Here is a 23,386-nt window from a genome sequence, read left to right on the forward strand (position 1 = left end):
GCACTGCCCCCCTTTGGGTGGCCGCGTGGAGCGGGAGGAGGCCGCGTCGTGAGTGCGTGGTGGGAGCGGCTCCGTGGCTGCATCGCTCGCCCACCCGCGGTTCGCCAGCCCCTCCTCGCCTACCCCTCCGGTACGGAGAGGCCTATCAAGCCCAGTCGAAAGCCTTATGCCCGCCTGAGGGGCGGGTTGGTGCGACTCCGCACACTCTCCGGGCCCTGCGGAAGATGTCCGGGGCAAGGGAGAAGAAGCGGGCTAAGAGGATGAGGAACCAGCCGGCCAGCGTCACCCTTCCCGCCGAGCCGGGGCCCTTCCTTGGCGGCGGGAGCAGAGCCTGCCCGTCCCCAGGTACAGCCGGGGGGGCTCCCTACCCAGGGCCGGGGTGGGGGCGGTGACTGCGAGGGTGTCTCCTCCACAGTCAGGGCCAAGTGTGTCTGGGTGTCTGTCTGTGTCTGTCCCCAGTCTGTGCCGGGTGCCACCTCCCCTTCAGCCCTGGCGGCTGGGGAGGCGTGATCGGTGTGGGAGCACCCCTGGGCTTCGTCCTCTGCTGTTGACCGCTTTAGCCGTGATTCTCAGTCAGACACGGGGTTTGTTGGTTTGGGGTTTTTTTTGCGTCATCTCTTCGGTCGCAGAACAAATCCGTGTCCACCCCCTGCTGGGAGTGCTCCTCGTCTTAAGATGAATTCGACTGTTAACATTCCGTCTAGTGACCTTCTTTCTCTTTCCGTGAGAGCTGGGAGGAGCTGGCTTGTCCTGCTGGCCCTGCGGTAAAAGCAGTGTTTTTTCTTTCCATCCGAGCAGCATGCCCGACCTATTTGCCTTCTGGTGCTTGTAGCTCCTGTAGCTGTGGAGTACTGTCAGGAGGCAGCAGAAGCTTCCCCAGAAATGGCAGTGTTGTTGCCAGGTCATTGCTGGGGCATATTCTACCCAGGTAACTTTTGCAGCTGAAGCCTGAAGCGTCCCATCAACCTGTATTCCAGATGCTTTTTTTGTCAATGTTTCAACCCACATCTGGACTTTGATCTCCACACACACAACCCTCGTTTCATTTTTTCATTTTGTTACCTGTATTGTTTCTGGGATAAAAATAAGCATGCATAAGAGTTACTGTTAGGCCTCAAGAAGCTGACAGATTGCATCTTTGTGGTTGAACAAAAAAATGCTTATGTGACACTTTGTATTTAGGTGACTGAGGAATTCCTAATTAGACAGAATGACACGGCAAATTATCCCTGACCAAAGAATTTGGAATATCATTACTGGAGTAATGCCAGATTAAATGCATTTTTCTAACTTTTATTTGTAACAGTTAACTTCTAAGAGTACATGGTTATTTTCTGTCCTCTTGAATAGCATACATACTCATCCACATACCATTCTTCTGTCATGTTAGTGATATCTCGGTTTTATAGGGCTGTTTTTTAAAACAGGAAAGAAAGTAAAAATTAATTTTAAAACCATGAAGCTATATGGTACCTAAAATATTTTTCCTTTAGGTATTAGGTTAGTCACTATCTTTTGAAACATTCCCCTCTTCTGAGTAAAATAGTTAGTTCCTCTGCTCTTATGCCAGCTTGAAAAAGGGTGTTTTTGTGATAGTAGTTGGATTTTTGTCTGGTTACCCTCCCACAGTTGTCTTGGGCTGTAGGTCTAACAGATTTGCTGACTGAGGCAGTGTCTATCTCTCACCACTATTTACATCTCACCTTCACTTCTCTGTCTGGATAGTGCTGCTCTTAGCCAGGGGGAGAACCAAAATCACGAGTTATGCCACATAAAAATCTAGCTTTTGTTTCCATCCAAATTATTTTTTCATCTGAATTACTTCGGTTCTGCATGATATGTAGGTGCACTGAGGCTGTAACAGCATTACTGCTGAGCATGAAACTTCAGCTTCATGATTCTTTGAAACAGTAAAAGAAGTGTTATTCAGCTCATATAAACTGAGGCTTCTGGAGGTGCAATCTTCTCCTGGCTGTTCCTCATGCCAGTGATAGCATTCTGAGGACAATGGGATAGGCTTGTTTAAAAAGCTGATTAACCTGCAAACTTTTTTTTTTTTTTTTTTTTTTTTTAAAATCTCTTACTCCATTTCTCCTGCACAGGCTGACTTTCACTAGAGGAGCTCCCTGAACTGTATGGCTTCTTGTTCCTTCAAACATCCCTTTTGGTGCAGTGGGTGGGGCTGTCTTGGCACGTTTTAGTCTCCTCCAGCATGAGCTGCCTGAGAACCATATATATATGTGAAATTGTACTAGAAATCCTAACCAAGACTTACCTGAATAGGTTGAATATAAGCTAATCTTTAAATACGGTCTTCAAGGCCCTCTTAAACTTGAAGTACTGTTATGTTCTTATTCTTGAAAGGTCTTTCTGTACCTTAGGAAGCTTACTGTAGGCTTTAGGTTTTTTTAATTTCAGTATTGAAATTGAATATTAAATGCTTGTACTGGAAAAGTAGCCTACTGCACCAATGTATGTGTATCGTGTCTACTTTATTTATTGCTATAACAGAAATACATGGCAGTGAGACAAGAATACATTAGTTTGTGGGAAGAAAATCAATGTGTGAGAGGGAAGAACATTTGCTTTGCTGGCTTGGTACTAAAACCCTCGATAGACAATAGTAAAAATAACTACTGATGTTGCATAGGCCGATTTTAGTTAAGTCTGGAAGTTAGTTAAGTCTGTTGGAACTGGTAAGAGTATTGGAGGCAAAGTCTGGATTGGGTTCTGTTTTCAGAATGTCTAATAGTTACTTAATCTGCTGCAGGTTTGCTGCAGGACAGAGCAAACATTTTATTGCTGTAAAAAAATAACAATTCTTCTAATTCGTGATGGATTTTTCAGGTACATATTTTACAAATAATAGGAGGGATATGCAACACCATCTTATGATGAAAGCTTGCATATAGTTATCAGTTACTCAGACTGCTTTGCGTTTCTGTTACTTCTTTTCACCTGTAAACTCTGCAGGAGATATTCGTTCTGAGCACCAGTATCATCAGCAAAAATACTCGAATCAGTCATCTGGGCCTTCTTACAGGAAAGACCAGTATTTTCCAAAAGGGCAAAATAAAAGAGAGAGAGGCAGAGGAAGAGGAGGATGGCAAGGAGGATGCCAGAGTATTTCTGAGGAAATGCCAAAATACATAACAGGTTTGTATGTAAGAAAGAAGTCATTATAACTATGTCCAGGCCAACTTACTGATGAGTACATTTGTTGTCTGTCTTTGTTTTAGGGGCAGGACCCAAAATTAGAACTTATGCTGTGGTCCTTCTTTTTTCTGTAATTTTCTCCAAAATTCTGAAGTTGAGTACTAGTAAGAATGACTGACCAGCTATTGGTCAGTGAGTCCCTTCAGACTGCTGAGTTGCAATGTTGCACTTGTAATGAGGGATGGGCAGTTTGGTTTCTGTTTGCCAGTACAGTAAGTACTGACTCTCACCTGCTTGAAATATAGTCAGTGAAACTGTTTTTGCCAATGATGTAAGTAAAAAACAACTTTGTATCTAACAGTGTCTATTGAGGAGAGCAGAATGCTTTTCAAAATGTCAGGATGCTCTGATAGTGCTTCCATAAGCATAAAACAAGACCCAGCCCCTGATTTTTTTATTTAATAATTTTTAAACAGTCTGTAGTAAGGGGCCAATGGGAAAGCTGGAGATGGACTTTTTCCAAGGGCATATAGTGATAGGACCAGCTTCAAACTGAAAAAGGGTAGATTTAGGTTAAATATTGGGAAAAAATTCATTACTCTGAGGGTGGTGAGACACTGAAACAGGTTGCCCAGGGAAGCTGTGGCTTCCCCATCCCTGGAAGTTTTTAAGGCCAGGTTGGATGGGCCTTTGAGCAACCTGGTCTAGTGGGAGGTTTCTCTGGCCGTGCAGGAAGGTTGGAACTAGGTGATCTTTAAGGTTTCTTTCAACCCAAACAGTTTAATGATTTCTGCTTCCATTTTTTTCCGTACTGAAGTTTGTTTTTGATCTCTCTGAAAAGATTGCTATTTTATTAAAGAAGTACTTAATGCAAATAGGACTTGCTGGTTATACCATGGCTTTAAGATTCATTCATATTTAAGTATTTCTTTACCCATATCTGTAAGCTTCAATTTTTCTAGAGAACTTATATTTCTTCAGTAATAATATACGGTATTTACTGTTATCTGAAGAATTCTTTAGACTGATGTACTGGGAATTCTCTGCCACAGTTCAGTAATTTACATGCAGCATCTCCTTCTTTGATTTTTGCCATTTGTCGAGCTCTAATGCAGTTCTTTGCATTCCAGTGTCAACCTTTGCTCAAGCTCGTGCTGCTGAGATCAGTGCCATGCTGAAAGCAGTTACTCAGAAGTCTTCAAACTCTCTGGTTTTCCAGACTTTACCCAGGCACATGCGAAGGCGAGCTATGAGTCACAACATCAAACGCCTACCCCGACGTCTCCAAGAGATGGCTAAAAAAGAGGTATAAGTGCATTTTATAGTATTTGTTAGACTATAGAGTGGGCATAGTTAATGCACAGTGTTCAGCTGTATGTTAAATAATGCTTAGACCAGAGCTTATCTGCAAAACTTCCCTGCATAAACAGGTTCTCAAACTTTGACTGATAATGGCACTCAACATGCATGAAGACCTCAGTTTTAGGTAGTAGTTCAAATAGTTCTCACTAACAACTTGGCTTTGTGATTATTTAACATCTTGAAAAGGTAAGTAGTGATGATAAAAGGGCCCACTTCAGGAAGAGTTGCTCAGGCAGTGCATTGGTCCTGGGTGGTCCAGGAGTCCTTGATAATACCTGCCTGCCCTGCACCCCACCACAGCTGTTGGGTGTTACTCTGTTGGCCTCAAACCAGCATAGGCTGTTCATGACTGGCATGATGGTTCATGTGTACCTCCCACTGAGGCATGGGAGGTGTTTGCTGCATGCAGCTTAAGACTTAGTCGTTGACTGTTCCTGGTTGCTCATGAAACTCTGCTTTTGTGGCAGTATCTCAGCATTTAGTAAGAATCTTCTTGAGGAGTGACTTGCTCCTTAAGCACTGGGGCCTTCATCTGTTTTCTTTAAAAAAATACTTAAAATGGGTTCAAAGGAATTTTATTGCAAAATGATCTGTCTTATGTTTGGCATTGATCACTTTATCATCTCTAGGCACTTCAACTTCATGAAGTCCAGTAAGGACAAGTGTAAAGTCCTGCATCTGGGGAGGAATAACACCAACCACCAGTCCAGATTAGGGGGTCATCCTTCTGGAAAGCAGCTCCATGGAGAAAGACCTTGGAGTCTTAGCGGACAGTAAATTCTCCATGGGTTAACAATGTGCTCTTGTGTCCAAGAGTACCAGTGGTATCCTAGAGTGCATCAGGAAAAGTGTGTCCAGCAGGTCTAGGGAGGTTCTCCTCCCCCTCTACTCTGCCGGGGGGAGACAACACCTGGAATACTGTATCCAGTTTTGGTCTCCCCACTTCAAGAGAGAGACAGGGATCTACTGGAGAGAGTCCAGTGGAGATCTACGAGGAAGATGAAGGGATTTGAACATCTCTCCTATGAAGAAAAACAGAAAACTGGGGCTATTTAGCACTGAGAAAAGAAGGCAAAGAGATCTTCTTAATGTCTATAAATGTATGAAGGGTGTCTGTCAAGAAGATGAGGCCAGTCTCTTTTTGATGGTGCCCAGTAGTAGGACAAAGAATAATGGGTTTAAGCTACAGCATAAGAAGTTCCACCTCAACATGAGGAGAAACTTCTTTATTGTGGAACTGCCCAGAGGGGTTGTGGAATCTTCTTCTCTGGAGTCTTTCAAAACCCACCTGGATGTGTTCCTGTGGAGCCTGCCCTGGGTTATCCTGCTTTGGCAGGAGGGTGGGACTTAGATGATCTCTGGAGGTCCCTTCCAACCCCTAACATTCTATGTTTCTATGATTCTTAAGAAGCAAACTCACTTGATGCTAGTGTTTCCTGCATCCTTATATACATCAGCCTTTTTCTTCTGCCAAAATTTTTGCTTTTGATACTCACTTCAATTTCTTTCCTTTCACAAACAGGCAGAGAAAGCTGTACATCAGAAAAAAGAACAGTCAAAGACTAAATGCCGCAAGGCTAGAAGGCGCCACATAAATTTGGTAGCAGAGTTTAATCGCAGGCAAAGAAAGAACATTTGGCTGGAAACACATATTTGGCATGCAAAGAGATTTCATATGGTAAAAAAATGGGGATACTGTTTAGGAGACAGCCCTACAGAGAAGAGCTACAGGGCTTGTTACCGAGCCATGACAAAGCACTGCCTTCTTCAGGTACCACATTTACATCTTTTGTGTTTGTTTTCTCTGTTGTTTTGCCAAGATGAAGAAATGAACTGTTCAGTTACAATGAATATTTCTGTCTCTTTGAAGTACTGTTTTGTCATCTGTTAATAAATGCTAAGTATGAAATGAGTGATTTTGTAATTGTAATTAAGCATGGCAAGATGAGCCTTAGGAAAAGTCTTCTGGGAACTATGAAATACTGCCCTCTTCAGTCTTCTCAAGAGGCAAGAGATTCAGTGAATCCCTGCATCATCTTTCTGAGCAGGGTGTTATTGAGGACAGGTGCTTTGTTCTGTGTCCTTTCTGGTCTGTTGATTAGAGAGGCAGATTTGCCCTCAAACGAGAAATGCCCAAGAGCTCTCTAGAGCTAACAATTTTTGATTAAAAAAACCCAACAACTAATTTCTCTTTCACACAAATTTTAGTGAATAAAATAAATAAATATTACTAGTAATAAATAAATAAATATTACTATTATTTAGTGAATAAAATAAATAAAAATTACTACTTCGCTGTGAATAGTGAAGCTCTGTCTGGTCCTTCCTTACCAGGCTTGCCTTCAAGAGTTATTCTCACTTTACCACTATACTGTTGTTTCAGGATTTATCGTATTATTGTTGCCTGGAGTTGACTGGTAAAGAAAATGAGCTTCTGCAGCAGCTTGCTCGAATATGTAGTATTGACACAGGTAAATTTTATGTAGTTCAAAACAAAATTAAGGTTCTGAATGGACTAAGGGATGAGCCATCCTTTTCCTTTAAATGTCCTGCCAATCTCAGTAATAGTAACCAACTTGATACTGAGTTGTCAGTTCGGTTGAAATCCATAATTAAAGTGTCTGTTACTAGGATTAGGCATCCTTATTTTCAGTTACTTATAAATTAATTGTGGTGCCTGTTCTTCCTTTGATACTGTCCCAGTAGCCAGACTGAATGTCAGTTTTTTCTTTTTTTAAACAATATACTATTTCGTTTCTCTAAAAGTATCTTTTTCTTTAGGGGTAACATTTAAAGAAGCCTATTGTCTCTCTGGAGGATTTGAGGGTTCCCTGAACCTTTACCGAGCAGATCGCTATCCTGAGGATATGCTTGGTCCTGTTACATTTATCTGGAAACCCAAGGATGGGTCTGAAAACAGACAGTTGTGGATCTGGATGCATCCAGCTCTCAAGCAGGTATTTTTTTCTTTATAGTTGTACTCTGATTAGTTTATGCGTTGTGCATTGTTAATGCTGAAGATACATTCTGAAAGGTTTAGAAGAGCTGGATATAATAAATGGCTTTAGGAATTAAAAAGTTGGAAGACCATTTCCACTCTAACTTAGATTTGAGATTGCTGATGGATGTACAGCCTGATGTATGTTCTTATTCTCTCCCCTCATTCTCACCAAGTTAAGGCAATAAGTTGTACAATACGTTCTGCTGCTTGTTTTTATAGTTTGTACAGAAGGTGCATGCCTCTGAGGTTGCTTTTTTTTAAGTGTTTGAGCTTGTCAAAAAGTTTTCCAGCACCACTAGCTTCAGCATAGCATACCTTTGCAAGATGATGTTGCTTGATTCATATCCTTCCAACTGGCACCCCCAAAAGGCTGTTTGGTCTCATCACAGTCATAATCAGATACTTACAAATGAGTTTCAGTAGTAAATAAATTTTAACAAGTTAATTTTTTTCCTTATATTAATTCAAGTGAGAATAAATTAGCAATATTCAATGTTCCTTTCAGCTCTTGATAGTAAACCCCAGCCTTCAGCAGAATGAAGTTGGTTCCCTTGAATGCATATAGGAAAATAAGTATGTATTATTTTCCTGTATGTTTTTATACATAAAATAGTAGGGTGTAATTCTTAATCATGTACTTAACCTTCTCAGTGTGCTGCTTATTATCCTAAATCCAAGCTTTTCTTTTTTCTTAAGGACATATTGAGAGAGCTAAAAGCAATTTTTCAGTGTTCAGAGCCTGAAGAAATCTATATTCCTGAGCCTGCTTCAACATCAGTTCAAGAGGAAAAAAAAATGGATATTGTTCTGAGTCTTGGCAAGAAAAGAAAGAAGGAAGATGATGAAGGAGAAAAAGCTGTTCCAGTGAAAAAAATAATTGGTGATGGGACTAGAGATCCATTCCAGGCCTACTCCTGGATCTCTCATGCTACTGGCATTGTGATCAGGTTTGTTCATAGTAAAGTCAGAAAACTATGACCCTTAAGCAGCTTATATAGCTGAATTCTGGCGTAACAGTGCTGTGGAAAAAAGAATCTTGCATTGTACTATTGTACATTGACCTGAAATTTACCTCTGTTACAGTGATAGATCTATGGAGATTCTCAGGTACCGGCTCATTGGCCCTTTATCACACTCTGTCCTTACAGAGACCTTGAAAGCTGCTGCTCTCCAAACGGTAAGGAAATAGGCAGTTTGGATATTACTGTAATTTTGATAAGTTTTCTAGAATGTACAAACTTGGTTTTTATAGTAAGAATTGTAAATTATCTATCCTTACTTATTATAAAAGCTAATGTATGTATATCTACTCTGTTAGCTTCTCTGTATTGAGCCTCTTGATGCTGATCTGAGGAAGAAGTCCTGTCTGAATTTTAAGGGAATTAGGAAGAAAACAAAAGCAATGGGACTGTCAAGCAGGCTATGTAGTTTCTGCTGTAGTGATTATTGTGCTGAGAGGTCCAGAGTAATTCATATTCTTTTTGACAAACGTTGGATCATATTTCTCAAGCAATGAGGTAGAGCACCTGTCAGTAAAGGGGGGGCTGTGTAAGTTATAGAAAACTTGTATTTTCAATCAAATACACTGTTTCTCCAGGATTTAGTATTTTGTCCACTTGGTGCATGGCATCACTGTGGTTTTAATGTTTGGTTTTCTTGTCTCTTGCAGCATACATTGTGAGGCCAGAAAATATCTGGCTTTCTGTAAGAAATAACTAAAAACAGAAGTGGGAGGCATTGTGGGTTGCTTTGTTTTTGGAACACAGGTCCTGGACTTTACTGTAAGGTGGAATATAGGAATAGACTGCATGAAGAAAAATTCTTTTGGTTTGAGATTTAAAGATAGCAACCATGGTGATTAAGACAAACTGAATGAATTAATGCCAATTAAAAATACTGAATGAGCACTTGAATTTAATTACATATGTTGTTTTCCAGGAGATGGCGGATTCAGACACGGAACAGAATAGCTGGTGGGTAGAGAACTGCAAGGATTCTGCAAAAGTCTCTCTTCATCAACGTCAAAGTGCTATCTTTGAGCTATTAGAAGGTATTTGGTATCTAGATGCTATGGGAGGATGGGGGAACTCAAACTCTGGTGGTCAAAACTGGCATGCTAATGAGTTGACTTTACTTGGAAATGGATATTTTTTGCTTTATCAGGAGAGTGTTGCCATGGAATATGTGCTTAGGTAATTATTTTGGCATGTCAAAGGTTTGAGAAATTTTCTGTTACTTTTTTTTTTTTAAGGGAATTTTAATCCTCTACATAGTCCATACTTATCAGATAAGCTGAATCTTTTTTTTTATCTTCATGAGCTTAGATTTGAGATTGCTGATGGATGTACAGCCTGATGTATGCTCTTATTCTCTCCCCTCGTTCTCACCAAGTTAAGGCAATAAGCTGTACAATACCTTCACATATAAAATGGCAAGCTCCTCCCCAAGGTGAAAGCGTTATACCTTGCTTTATATGTTTTTGTTTATAATGAACAGTTGTAATATTTGGCTGCATTGTAAAGTATCCCAGAGTTAACAGATCTCCTCCCTTTCTCCTCCCTGCACTGGAGCAGGTAAGGACCTGGCTTTGGTTGGTATCACACTATACTCAAGCTAGCCAATGTGAGGCAGTTAAGCAGAGATGAGGTAAAACTTTAAAAAAAATGTTTTTAAATTTCCTTTCTCTGGAAGACAGTGTAAAACCAAAACTGCTTTTTCTTTGAGACATGCCAAATGTAAAGGATCAATTAAGTCCAAATTGTGAGAGTGACCTCACTTCTGTGCTAAGCATAAATGTAATTGCAAACCAAGTCTTGTGCTGCTGTTGTTGTCTTTTGTTATAGGATATTTAACAAGCATTGATGAGTTTTCAAAACATGTTAAATTGAGTACTCTGAATTGCTTCTCAGACTTACAGTGGTGTTACAGCCTTGCAGGCAAAACCACACAAAATAGCAGTGCAGAAAAAGATCACAACTTAATTGGTAGTTTCATGGCAGTGTTAATCTGTGTATTTTTAAAGGGTTAAGTTCACCATCAGAAATGCTACCAGGTACAATACTGGGCCTCACTGTTGGAGATCCTCGAGTCAATTTGCCAAAAAAGAAGACAAAAGCCATGCCAGACTTTGAAAAATACCAAGGTAAAATGCCTTGCTAATATTATGCTTCTCCTGAAACTGCCAAATGCAAGAGATTCAGTTTCTCTTTACACTTTCATTTACTTTCATATTCTACTGATTGCCTCCTGCTGTTTTCCTTTAGCATTTGTTTTTAGAATGTTTCTCTCCCCTTTCTACAGCCCCTGGCAGAAACAACTTGAAAGTTGCACAGGTTTTAGAACAGCAATTGTGAGGGAGGGACATGCACCAAAGCTGGTCTTGTGCTCAGTGGAAGCCTCTGTCTGACCATACAGATGATCCAGGTTCGAATCCTGGCAAGGCCAACCAGGTGCTAAAAGATGCTTAGTAAGTTTCTCTTTCCTGTTGTGTCTTCCTGGTACTGTTTCTCTCTCCCAAGAAGATAGCTGCTGTTTTTGGTTTGCAGTCCTACAATAAAGGAAGTTGCAATTTCACTGAAAATAATATAAAATAACCTTTGCAAGATTAGCAATTCAGATGTCCTCAGTGCTGTTTATGTTAAAAATCAAGGATTCATGCATGAAATGAACTTTCATTTCAGTGCTGACTTACATAACATTTCTGTGCGAAATGCAAAAACAGTTGAATTTGAATGTCTCTGGAAAATGTGCAAGAGCCTATACAGAAAACAGTGACGTTTGTGTATGGTGCTGTGTAGGCATTTCCAGTGAAGTTGCCTAGACACAGACTTCCTTACCTAATACAAGAAATAGTAGCCAGCTAGAAAACAGTAGTTGCTAAAACAAATTGAACACATTGAAGGTTCTTGAAAATACTTCATTTCCTTGGTAGTGTGTTTGCAAGATAGTAGAATAATCTAGCTTTATTTTTCACTTAAATCAGGTTGAACACCTATTTTAGTGTCTTTTAGCTCTGCACAGCTTTCTGTATTTTCTTGCATCCTCCTATTCTACTCTCGGTATGTAGAACAGCCTTTCTTCTGTTAATTAGTTTTGCTCAGCTAACTTTCTCATTAATGTTCCTGTTGGAAATGCTGCAGCATACATGACCTCTACCTTGATTCCCTCCTGCTGAGAAGTAAGGTGAGCGATACAGCACTTGTTTACAGATACTGGTTTGAACTAGTGTTAGCAAATGCAGGAAGTGATTTGGAGCCCTACATTCTGCTTGCCATGCCTGTGAAGATGCATTCAAGAAGGCAAGTTTAGCAGAAGGCATCTGGGCATCAAAGAGTCTCAGAATAGTTTCTCTCCCACTGCCAGAGGTGGTTGTCCCTCAGGAAGGAGGGATATGGTTATGATAGGACAGGAAGTCTTTTTTTCTTTTGGTTGACTACAAATGACTTTCTTCAAGATTTTTCTGCTTGGGATTGTCCTTCACTTGCAAAGAAACTTCTAAATCACAAATATTCAGAAAATCTGGTATTGCTTTCTGATTCCTTTCTGAGTGTTTTTTTGTTTCACTGTGAACTAAAAACTTCAACTTCTTTTTTCTGACTGTTACGAGAGGAAGAAGGTCCTTGATCAGCTAGCAAGGTAAACTGCATGGTACTGTCTAGTTTAGATTCTGCTAAAGGACTTCATGTTGCTGCTAAAGAAGTTGAGTAATCAGAAGCATGAAAGAACTTAGACAATACAGCTGTCTTCTAGTCAAAAATCAAAAGAACATTGTTGTCAGGGAGTAGAAAAGGAGAGGTCAGCTCTCCTACAAGAAGTTAAAGGGACAATACCAGGGACACAGTTCAGCAGGGAAGGTGGCTGTTTTCCATGCTTCCCACCTGTGTGATTTCATGTCACTGTGTGGGAAGAGCTGCAGCATCATTCACAATCTCCTGCCTACCTATTACATGTGTGGGGTTGGAGAGTCCTGTGGTGTAGTTCATCTCTCCTAGCTGAGAAACTCAAGACTGAGGTCTAGGTGCCACTCCTCTGTCTCCTTGTTGACTATTCCTTGGTGTTAGTTTAGTTGGAAAGGAAAACTATTGTTATTCTGAAAAGACTTGCTCCTGACAGTTTTGCAGTTGTTTATGTGACAATTACTACCTGTGCTCTGTGTCTTCCTTAATGAGCCTCCTTGTATAAGTAATTAAAAGCAGAGAAGTGATACTTTTAAATACTTACAGAAAATAAATCCATGTTAGATTATTAAGATCAGATACTTCTTCTGTTTTCTACTCAGGGGGGAAGCATTCAAGTGCATTTAGGTCTTGGTGTTTATAAGAAAAAGTAAAGTTGCATGCCTACAAATAAAAGGAAGCCTGGACATAATCAGTTACTGTGCAGAATGTCTTTTGCATCTCATATATATGCAAACATAAAGCATTTATTGCCACTGTTCACTGTTTCAGGACCCATTGTGAGGTCTTTCTGAATTAAGTTTAGTTAGTTTGTAGTCTCCTTGGAACACTGGGTGTCTTATTGCATATTTCACTGCCTCTGTAAACCAGTTAGATTTATTGATTTATTCCTTCTTCCTGTAAGCCTCTTATATTGCCTGGCAGGTTTGCATGAGTTAAATCAGTTAAATATGTGAAAGGGAACCTACTGAAGACCTCTCAAGCAAAACCATCATCTGTAACTGGAGAAGTCTGTAAGCCACCTTTTTGAAGGGCAGTTTGTCTAAAACAAATAAAAGAATTTCATCATGGCCCTAGTATACATCACTACAGCAATAGTATTACCAGCATTTCCACAGGAACACCCACCTGAAAAAAAAGTACATTCGACTTGTGTAATTCCATTAGTTTGACTCTTATGTAAAACCAAAACAAAACCAAAACCAACCAACGAAAAAAAAGTGAAAAACCTTTCTGTGAGCTTTATAACTACATAAACTTTCTGAGCCTTGGTTTTGGTGTAACTTTAGTCAGATGTGATAGTATAGCAACCTGATACTTAAGAAATGTTTGTAGTAATTCTTTTGTCTTCCTGACATGCCATGTTGATTGAGCAATAAAAAGGGACCTCCAGATGCTCAGCACTTTTTGCTTCCTGGATATTCAAATAGTTAGGATTAGTATTAGGAGGATTGAAATGGCACTGTGCATGACAGCAAATTCTGTCTGTGCTTGTTTGTTCTTTAGTGTGTGTGAAAGCTAAATGTTTTTCTAAGAAAAATTTTTCTAAACTAAAGGTGCATTATTTGTCGAATGAGTGTATACTTTAGGAAAGTTACAGCCATGCTCTTTGCTTGTGTTTTGTTGTACATGCAATCTATGAAATGATACACAGCTATCCATACAATTTTTATTTTTTTTTTTTAAATTCTATTCTAATATATGCCTGTGTGGGTTTTTTCCCCCATGAGTCACATGCTAACAAATCTAAGGTAATTCTGGTCTTACTGTTACTCCTGAATACATATGCATGTGTGCAAGCTGTGTGTTACAGTCATGTGCTGATGGGATTTAATAAAAGAACTGTCCCCATTTCTTCTGGCTGGGGGATAGAAAGCTTTTTTAATAAATCAGCTTTTGGTGCCTTCTCAGCAGTTTATTCCTTCTGGAAGTCAAGACTCCCAGTAGGCAGTCACTGTTTACATGACTGCACATTAGTGCTGGGTTTTTTTTTTCATTTTAAAGTATGCTTCTGACATTCTGGTCTGCTTTTTTCTTCTATGGAGAAATGCAAATTTCACTGCCTTAAAAACTGCTCAATGTGGAGTATGGTGGGGGTTTTAAACAAGCAGTGAATGAGGTGCATAGAAGGAGAATGCATCATGAAAAAAAAAGTGAGCTAAAGTTCCTTCTGCAAACACAGAACCTGAGTCCTTGCCTGTAAATGCACCTCTTGCAGAGGTTTAGGTATCTGGCATCAGTTGCCCAGGTACTCACTCCTAGGTGCATATGGGCTCTGAAACTGCTTTTTTTGCTTTTTCTGCTCTTTTCTCACAGAGGGGAAGGAAGAATTAGAATCAGAAGTAGTCTTAGGTCTATCTTCTAAGATTGTTAATCAGTTATATGAATCAGAACAAAACTTCTGTCTGCCTGTATTGTCTGAGCACCAGCCATTGATACAGGAAGAAGTAGATAATGTGCTGATTGTTGCAGAGTTTCGTGTGGTTAGTAATACAACTCCCTATTTCCTATACTGGCTCTGATATCTTACTTCCACTTTCATCAGCAACTTATTCATCATTAGGGCTATTTCTCCAGCAGTCTTAAAATGTGGACTGAAGAAAACGGAAGAGAGGTAAGAAATAAGGAGAACTGGTGTAAGGAATTGTGATTATGATTTGGGCTATAATATTCTGAGTAGAGAGATTAAATTCTCCCAGTTCACTGGGGATCAAGTAGACGGAATGTACGTTGTATTGTTAGTACCACTGAATAATCCACATCTTCTGTGTTCAACAGTCTTTGTCAACATTAACTGGACATATTGGCTGAATCATCTTTTGAAAGAAGTGATTTAAAAACCAAAACCCAACACATTATGTCCCTTTAATGTGTAAGACCTTGTAGATAACAGAATTAGCAGCAGTCCCTCTTAAGTTTTAATTGCAGAACTATTAATAGGGTTGGTGTGTTGTTTATTGGTAAGAATTATTTCACTTAAAATATGGATCTGCATGCATTACATAATGTACACTGGAGGCTTTGAATCCATAGTTCACTAAAGGTAGGTATACCTATTTTCTCTGCTTTGGTTAGGTTGTGGAGCTAAAGAAAAGAAAGGTTATTTAATACCTCAGCAATCAGTTTTAAAGCTAGAAGTGATATTTATCTTCAGTAATAAACACAACTGTTGGTGTTTGCAGACATATGCAAAGAATAGTCCCTTGAAGTGCAGAGCCTGAAAAACTGGTGTGGGAAGAGAGTTCTAAATACATAGTTGCAAGCTGGTCATATCCACAAAAATATTTCCTGTGTGTACAGTTCTTAAACTGGATGCCCTTGCTTTTCTTACAAGCTTACTTAGGCAGACTTATTTCAGGCTCTGTAATGTAGCTCTTTCTGATCCCTACGAAACCTGTTGAGCTTCACATTCAGCCTGAAAGGTTTGATTCCAGAATATTAAAGGTGTCATTTTAAAGGCATAACTTTATATTGCCAAAGGTGCTGGCATTTGTTGTAAGAGATGCCTGTTCGTAAGACAATGTCAGGTTAATGCTTCTAAAACTAAGTTTATTTCATATTTTGTGTAAGGAAAAGCATGATAGGTATTGCAGAAGCAGTGGTGCTTGTTAAGCTTTTAGTAGTCTGTTTCTCTAGTTGTCTACATGTAGTACTTACGCTAGTGGAGTGGGTTTAGTAATTTGATGCTTTAATTGCAAGTTGTTTGAATTCTGCTTGAAGGTTCTCTTCTTTTGTAGATAATGCTAAAGTTAGGCAGCTGTACCTGGAAGGTGTACCTGTAGAATGTGCTCACAGCTTTATCTGGGACCAAGACATCTGTAAGAACGTCACTGAAAATAAAATCTCTGAGCAGGTAACTAAGGGAATATTGCCGTGGAGAAAATGGCTGATGATCCATAGAGTGAGACTCTTGAATATAAATCCAAGACCAGTGGTTTCTTAATGTCACAGTATCCAGCTGCTGAGTTGGAAGTGTTTACTTTGAAGCCTTTGTGTGATGTTCTTGCAAAACTTGTTCATGATTGAATTAAAATAAAACTTTATTGGATCATCTATAGGATTAAATAATTGTAGGCTTATTTAGTAGAAGGATTTGGAATTGGATTGCTCTGCATCACCTTGGTTTGTATACAGCAGATAAAAGGCATGAAGTGGCACAAAGAGGCACTGGCCATTCACTTCTCAGTCACTTGGGACAATTCTGCTGAGAAAAGAATTATGAAATCTGGAAGGAAATAAATCTTTGGTTCTGAATTGCAGCACACTGTTGTGGGCATTCTGTCCAATGGTTGTGATTTGTAGACAGTTTTAAATTTGGTGTTACTGGTTGGAAATCTTGACATTTCCATTGACACGGGAGGAGGAACCCATAAAACATGACTAAAATGGTGATTAAGTCACAACAGGTAATAAAATTTTGCTGTAGAAAAAAGAGAATATTTGTACGACAGAAATATCTAAATATTCTCTTAAAAAGAATTAGTTTTGTAGTCTTCCACACTGGCTGCCATAGTGTAAAAAAAGCAGAGTTCTTAAAAAATGCAACACTACTGCATAACAGCACAATCTTTTTGTATGTTCTTCATGCTATCATGAAATATAATGTTTACCTTAAAAAATATCTGATGTAGAAGCACATAAAGAGTTAGTCTTTTGGTTTTTGTAAACATATTCTAAATGTAGCATAATTAAATATAACAACTGGTGATTGACAAAGCCTTGGTGCCAGCATGCTTTATGTGAAACTGTTTTGTGACCAACTGTTCTGCTCATCTCCCTCAATGTAGCTCAGATTTGCTCTGTGTATTGACAGACTGTCTGAAAGCACCTGTTCAGTCTAGTCTTGTGCAGAAATCATAAATACCAAATTACAATACTTGTTTTTCCTCCTTCGTGTGTGCTATACATCATTTTTGCTCTGAATTTCAGTACCTACCCTCCAAGGGTGCTTAAGACTTTTCCTAAAAACATCTTCCATGAAGGTCAGTTCAGGTGCATATCATCTAGTATATGTTTCCTTCTTAATAATCTCACCTCTCCATATCTTAGAAGGGTTATCTAGAAGAGAGAAAAATGGTTATTAACTTATGGGAAATGCCTTCTCTTTCTTAGGATTTAAACCATATGAGAGCTGAATTACTGGTACCTGGATCACACCTTGATTTGGGTCCTTCTGAGTCTAAGATTCCCATTCTGTTGGTGCAGCAGCCAGGAAAAATTGCTGGAGAAGATCGACCAGGATGGGGTAGTGGCTGGGATATCTATCTGCCAAAGGGCTGGGGCATGGCTTTCTGGATTCCTTTTGTAAGTGATTTTCATTGCAAATTGCAAGTAAATACAACAAATGATACAATTTGGTTCAACATCAATTTTAGAGAGTATATTTAATATTTGCCTGATCAATTCACTATTGCAGTATCAAAATTCCACTTGAAAAGAGGGAACTGGTTGATGACAGAGGCTTGGTCTTAAAAATCTTAAAAGTAAACAATAGCTTTCTACATCTGTTTGGTATAACTGTGCCCACATGGCAGTTTAAAAAAGAAAACCAGAATGCTCTGAATTTCTAAGGGTGTCTCTAAAGAGAAACCATTTGGTACCTGCTGCTAATCCATTTCCAGCTTGGCTCTCTCCACTACTCTGTCAATAAATTTCTTCTGATTTCGGAGAGAGCCTGAAATAAAAAATTATTAGTTGAGCTTGAATACTTCGTTGGTGGTCCTTGGAGCACCCTACTTTGAATGTTAAATGAGAGTTTTAATGTCTTTCTGCAGGTAAATTTATGCTTTTTAATGGGCAGGGGGGTCAATTGCAGTCATACCTATTTTACCATTAATATAAATTGTGCAGTGACATTGAAGTAATATGGCATTACAAGATCAGAACCTGGGAAATTCTCTTCAGCTTTGTTGATAGTTTTTCAGAATTAAGTTGAAAGAGCACAAGAAACATCTTTTTTGAAATTAGCATCTAGAGCTTTTAAAATCATACTTAAGTTTATTTTTTCGGAAGGTAGTGGTAGACTTTCTGGTTGCTAAGGCAGTAGATTTGCAGCATTGTTTTTTAGTGTCAGGAACCTGAAATCAGTACAAACATTGCTTGTTTTGGGTTTTATAACAGATATATCGAGGTGTACAAGTTGGTGGCTTGCAAGAGGCTTTAAAGCATTCTGAATATAAAAGAACACCTCACACTCCAAATGATTTTCCAGACTGCCAGGCAGGAATGATGTTTGCCAAAGAACTGGAAACCAGTCTTCTTGAAAAATTCAAACGGTAATATCAACTTCAAAATTGTTAGCAAGAATGAAAAAAAATTAATACTGCTTAAAATATTCCCTTAATTATCTGCTTTGTTTACTCAGTAAGATCTTTCACTAGTGATTTAAATCCTAGTATTTAAAATAGAAAAAAATCCTATATGTATTACATATTTAAATTAAATAAAGTGTTCTATTGCCAGAGATATTCTCAGTTATAAGGTTGTGACAAAGCTGCATAACAAAATAAACAAAACTATTTCAAGCCCCCTTAGCATGAAATGAGGGAGGAGGTAGAAGGCGAAGGCAGAGTATCACACTGTGTACTAACTGTTAAAAAAGAAAGTGAATGAAGAGATGTATTTCAGTGTCTACTTTGTAAATACCAGTTGTTCTTTAGTTTGCCTTCCTTTTCACTACAGTAAATACAGAATTCATAACCATGAGTATGGTGTAGCTGAAAGTGTCCTCTGCACCAGATGTTGTTGGTTCCCCTTCCAGCTAAGAGGGTGAAGTAGAAGCTCACAGTGTCAGTCACAGTAGATAGAGACAGCAGTGTTGTCTAGAAGTATAACTTTAAATTTTTTGCTTAATGTGATTTCAAAAAGAATGCACTGGTGACTCCGTTCTGAGTACTTTGTTTTGAAAACAGAAAGCATTATTAGACCAGCAGGACAAAGTAGACAGCCTACTGAAGTGCTGGGTACTTAGTAAGGGCCCAGGAAACAAACATTCTTACCTATTTGATTTATCATCTAGACGTCCACCTGCAAAAAGGGCAAATTATGTCAAGCTGGGCACTCTGTCCCCTTTTGTTTGTCCTTGGGGACAGCTGACGAAGAACTGGGAAGGAAGAATGAAAACTTCAGGAGAATTTGGACATGCTGCTTCCCCACACCCTGAGTGCTGTGCAAGTGAAGAGCATAGCTTTTCTGGGCCCAAAGCTGAAGAGGTCAAAGAAACTTCCCCTGAGACTGAGGTAGAGGAGACCATGGAAGTGACAAGCTCTGAAAGTGTCATAAAGAAGGATGATGTTGCAGGCACCCAGGATTCTGGTGAGAGAGATGAAACTATGACAAGTGACTTTATTGTTCTCAGGTATGTCAAAATAATACATGCATGTGAGATGTCACTACTTTTCTGAACTGGGGAAAGAGCTCAGCCTTGATTATTAAGATGAGAGCATGATTTGATCCAGATACAGTGAGGAGATGAAATAATTCTGTTGTGGATCAGAGCTTGCTGTTAAGATCTGCATTTCTTTAGCAAACCTAGTGACTAGATAAAATAAATTTCTTAAATTATCTTAGCACTCTTGAGTTTAGAGTGTTCTTGGAGTTGGCATATTCTGTATACTTCCAAGTGGATGGAGCTTTTATAGGATCATATTTGTGACTTTGAAACTGTTGCTGTGCAAATAACCTTGCATTCTTTTTTCTAAAATACCATCACAGGTGGTTTTTCTGCTACTTAATAAGGTCTGTAAAGGAAACAGACAATTCTGTGCATTCCAATGCAACACATGAGGGCAGCAACAGTGTTTGGAAAGTGCCTGAATGCTGGTCTTTCATTTTTGTGTGGTTACTGAGGGAAGAGAACAATTACACTTCTGGACAATAGTTTCTGAGCATTTGTGATTTAACAAGTCTTGGGTTTTTTAGCAAGTAATGTCTCTTTTGAAGAAGTAGCAGCCTTGCTCAGGAATTTCACTCACCAATGCTCTTTTTGTGCTCGGAGTGATACAAGTTTGCAAGGTTGCAGAAAGCCCTGGGGAATTTTTTAATCACGTGGAAATATGTGGGGTGTTGTGTTTCTGTGTAATAACTATCCTTTGCCTTTTGAATTTTTTTTAATAGGAGTGAGAAACTACTTATGCAGTTATCAGCCTGGTGCTATCCCACTGCTGGAAAAGATCGGCGAATCCGCCTTATTTCTCGACTGGGACAGAAGGAAATAACTGAAGATGTCTTTTTGCCAATCTTGATGAGCTATCCAAGGGCTCTCGTATGGGTGCACCTGTCCCTCTTGAGAAAGGGGAACCCTGAATTACATACCATGATTTGCATCCCAACAGAAGATGATTTGTTGCATCTAAGCAAAGACAAACTCTTCTGTGGTCCTGAAGAACCTAAACATCATGACATATTCAAGCAGAAGATACAGGAACTAAAAGAGGAGAAGAAAAAGAAGAAGAAGAAGGAAAGAAATAATGTGAAGGCTCTAGAAAGTGAATCTTTGAGCATTCCAGATAAAGAAACAACTGAGGAGTGTGAAGACCTCATTCTTGGTCTTTGGTCAGGTGCTCTCCCAGATGTTACTTCCCACTGCTCCAGAACTCTCCTGGGATATGTCACTCGAGGGGATTTTTCATTGGCTACAGGCTGTGGAGAAGCACTGGGTTTTGTTAGTTTGACAGGATTAATTTATATGTTATACAACCAGCCAGCAGATAAAAAAGGACTTGTTTTGTTAAGAACTCCAGCATCTTTCCAGTACAGATTTGCAAGACTTACTATTGAGGTTTAAGTATTATTGCAATGCAGTAGAATGCCAAAAATACCAAAGAGTGTCTCTGGTCTTCTGTGGCCTTTCCAGTGTGTCTAGAGTTTGAGGTAATTCTGAGCCCCAAGATCTTAGAGGATTATGAAATAATTAAAAAACTTTGTAGCATTATTCATGAAAATAACTTAGTGCATAAACAGACCAAGTATTACTTCTATTGCTAAGGATTTCTAACAGTAGTGCATCCACTGTCATGAACTCCTTCACCTCTAAGGAAGAATATTGTTCATTTCTACACTCAGTGCTGTGGTTGCTATAACAGTACACAGAAAATCGTTGTTTTCCTTTTAGAACTCTTTTGGTGAGACGGATTGTAACTTTCCAGTGCATTGTTGACATCTATGTGCATGTGATCTGGACCAGTGCATGCAGCAAGTGGCTTTTCCCAATTCTTTGTGTGTGAGTATTTGTGGCTGCAGCAGAGCAGAGCTAAGTAGACAAATCTATTAAGAAAGCAGGAGGGTAATTACTTTGGAAATGCTCTGTGCTTAAGTTAAACGTGGATAAAAAATGGCTTGATTTACATAATGTTAAATTACAGCAACTGGAACTCTTGGATTGGAAAGCATGTCAGTCTCTCTCTAGTCTAAGAGACAAAACTATTTTTGAGAGGTAATAAGCCTTTCAGGTGCAAATTGCTGTTGGTGGGTCAACACACGTTTTCCCTTAGTAATAAGGGATATTATGGTTTCTTAACACACAAGGCTATTTTTGGATGGAATGTGCTAGGATTGAAGGTTTCTTAATTTTACTGTATGCTTGATGAATGTTGAACAGATTCATAAAACTTGTAAAGTATGCTGGAGGGATGAGGGGAAAAAGGTGTTTGATTTGACTGGATGGGGTGGGTTTTGGTAGTGGTGTTTTTTAACAATAGCCTTAAGCTTCCAGCCATTCTTGAGTTAAGCAGCTTCAAAGTGAGTTTACAATAGTACACTGTAGTTTAGTACCAGTATGATACAAATACATGGTAAAATTGGGAATAAATTTGCATAATAATGTAATGGTAATACAAATACAATTGGTAAAATTACCCTGAAACAATCATGTACAAATAAAAATCTAGTCTATTCTTGATTCAGTGTACTGACTAAACTTCTTTAAGAAATCAAAAACGGATCAGTCAGTGACTTAGTCTTTCTAAGTATTAGTCTGCAAATTCCTTCATTCACAGTTTTGTTTGAGAAAGTCTTCAGTGAACATATTGATGTTTGAAGTTGCTTGTTGGAGGAAAGATGTATAGTACCTTCAAAATTATTAAAATTTAGGATTAAATGTGGCACATGCGTTGGGAAGGGGGAAAAATATGTCTGATTGCAAGAGAAGTACGGAAAGTGGAGCTGGATTATATATTTTTTCTAATTCTTAAGCAGACCAGTGTCAGAATCACAGGCCAGCTGGAGTTACAGTGGCATTTGTGGGAACTCACAGCTTGGGCTACAACTCTGTGAGAAATGATGCCTGATGGCAGCAGCATCCCTCACTTTTGATGCACCTAAAGCAATCTTCATCCTAAGAAAGCCCTAAGAAGCATCTATGCAAAAGCCAGCAGATGGCCCCAGAGGAAAAACCTTGATGGTTCGTCAGGGCTGGGACTCACACTCCTCACTGTGTGACTGAGTGCTGCAGCCTGTAGGTCTGTGTGGATAAGGAGCCCCTTAAACATTACAGCCTGGCTGCTCTGATCAAGTTCTCTTGTAGTAACAACCCTGGATTTATTGAACCTTTTGAATTGTGAGCCCGGTTGAAATATTTCTAGGATCAGAGTTTTCAGAGCTGTGCTTCATGGGAAGACAGGAGGGGAGGTAATATTTATATTATTGCTTTTTTCCCCATTTGCCTCCCTCATCTTCTTAGTAGATACATATTTTCTTGCTGCACTAGACCTCGCTTGTATGTGGGAAAGAAAGAGGAGAAGCCCCCACCCAAGCTGCAATTTTTTTCTTTTCTGCTTGTGGATCTTTTGTTCACTGAATCTCAGTTTTTTTATTCTATAAAAAAACATCTGGAGACTTTTTTTTTTTTTCCTCCTATTGGTAATTTCTGCCAGGTTTTCATTTTGACACTTCCTGTTACTTTGATTTCCATTCTCTATTTCTGATTTATGATCCTTCTCTCTGGTGAGCCCATGGACAGAAACTGGAATCCAAGTGCATCCTCTTCTGTATATCTTGTAAGGTTACACAGTTGTTTTCCTTTAAGTCAGTGATTTATGCCTGAAGATTTCACTCTCATTGTAAAATATACTGCAAGCCTGATAAGTTAAAAATGCTCAAAACTCTCAGCCAAAGTTTGTCAGGAAAAACACAATGATTTTATGTAGCTGCAAGGAAATTTTTATCAGTGGTTGGGATTTCCAGATTGTGAGCA

General features: G+C 39.1%; 1 protein-coding gene across 1 annotated transcript; it reads left to right on the forward strand.

Moving 5' to 3' along the window:
- Positions 1-11: 11 nt before the first annotated feature.
- On the forward strand, positions 12-21,956 carry POP1 (POP1 homolog, ribonuclease P/MRP subunit). Its single transcript, XM_008502456.2, has 15 exons — positions 12-345; positions 2,974-3,156; positions 4,287-4,462; positions 6,041-6,289; positions 6,902-6,989; positions 7,300-7,475; positions 8,216-8,466; positions 8,603-8,696; positions 9,458-9,569; positions 10,542-10,661; positions 15,933-16,048; positions 17,308-17,499; positions 18,316-18,470; positions 19,214-19,552; positions 20,311-21,956. The coding sequence occupies exons 1-15, from the start codon at positions 225-227 to the stop codon at positions 20,978-20,980; spliced, it is 3,042 nt and encodes a 1,013-aa protein (XP_008500678.2). The 5' UTR covers positions 12-224; the 3' UTR covers positions 20,981-21,956.
- The last annotated feature ends 1,430 nt before the right edge of the window (positions 21,957-23,386 follow it).

Source organism: Calypte anna, chromosome 2 (assembly GCF_003957555.1).
Source record: "Calypte anna isolate BGI_N300 chromosome 2, bCalAnn1_v1.p, whole genome shotgun sequence".
NCBI classification, from domain to species: domain Eukaryota; kingdom Metazoa; phylum Chordata; class Aves; order Apodiformes; family Trochilidae; genus Calypte; species Calypte anna.

Excerpts from the sequence above, each read along its gene's own strand:
- POP1 (XM_008502456.2), top strand. The coding sequence starts at position 225 with ATGTCCGGGGCAAGGGAGAAGAAGCGGGCTAAGAGGATGAGGAACCAG. Across the intron at positions 7,476-8,215 it reads TGCATCCAGCTCTCAAGCAG|GACATATTGAGAGAGCTAAA; the intron begins GTATTTTTTTCT and ends TTTTTTCTTAAG. Across the intron at positions 19,553-20,310 it reads AGTGACTTTATTGTTCTCAG|GAGTGAGAAACTACTTATGC; the intron begins GTATGTCAAAAT and ends TTTTTTTAATAG.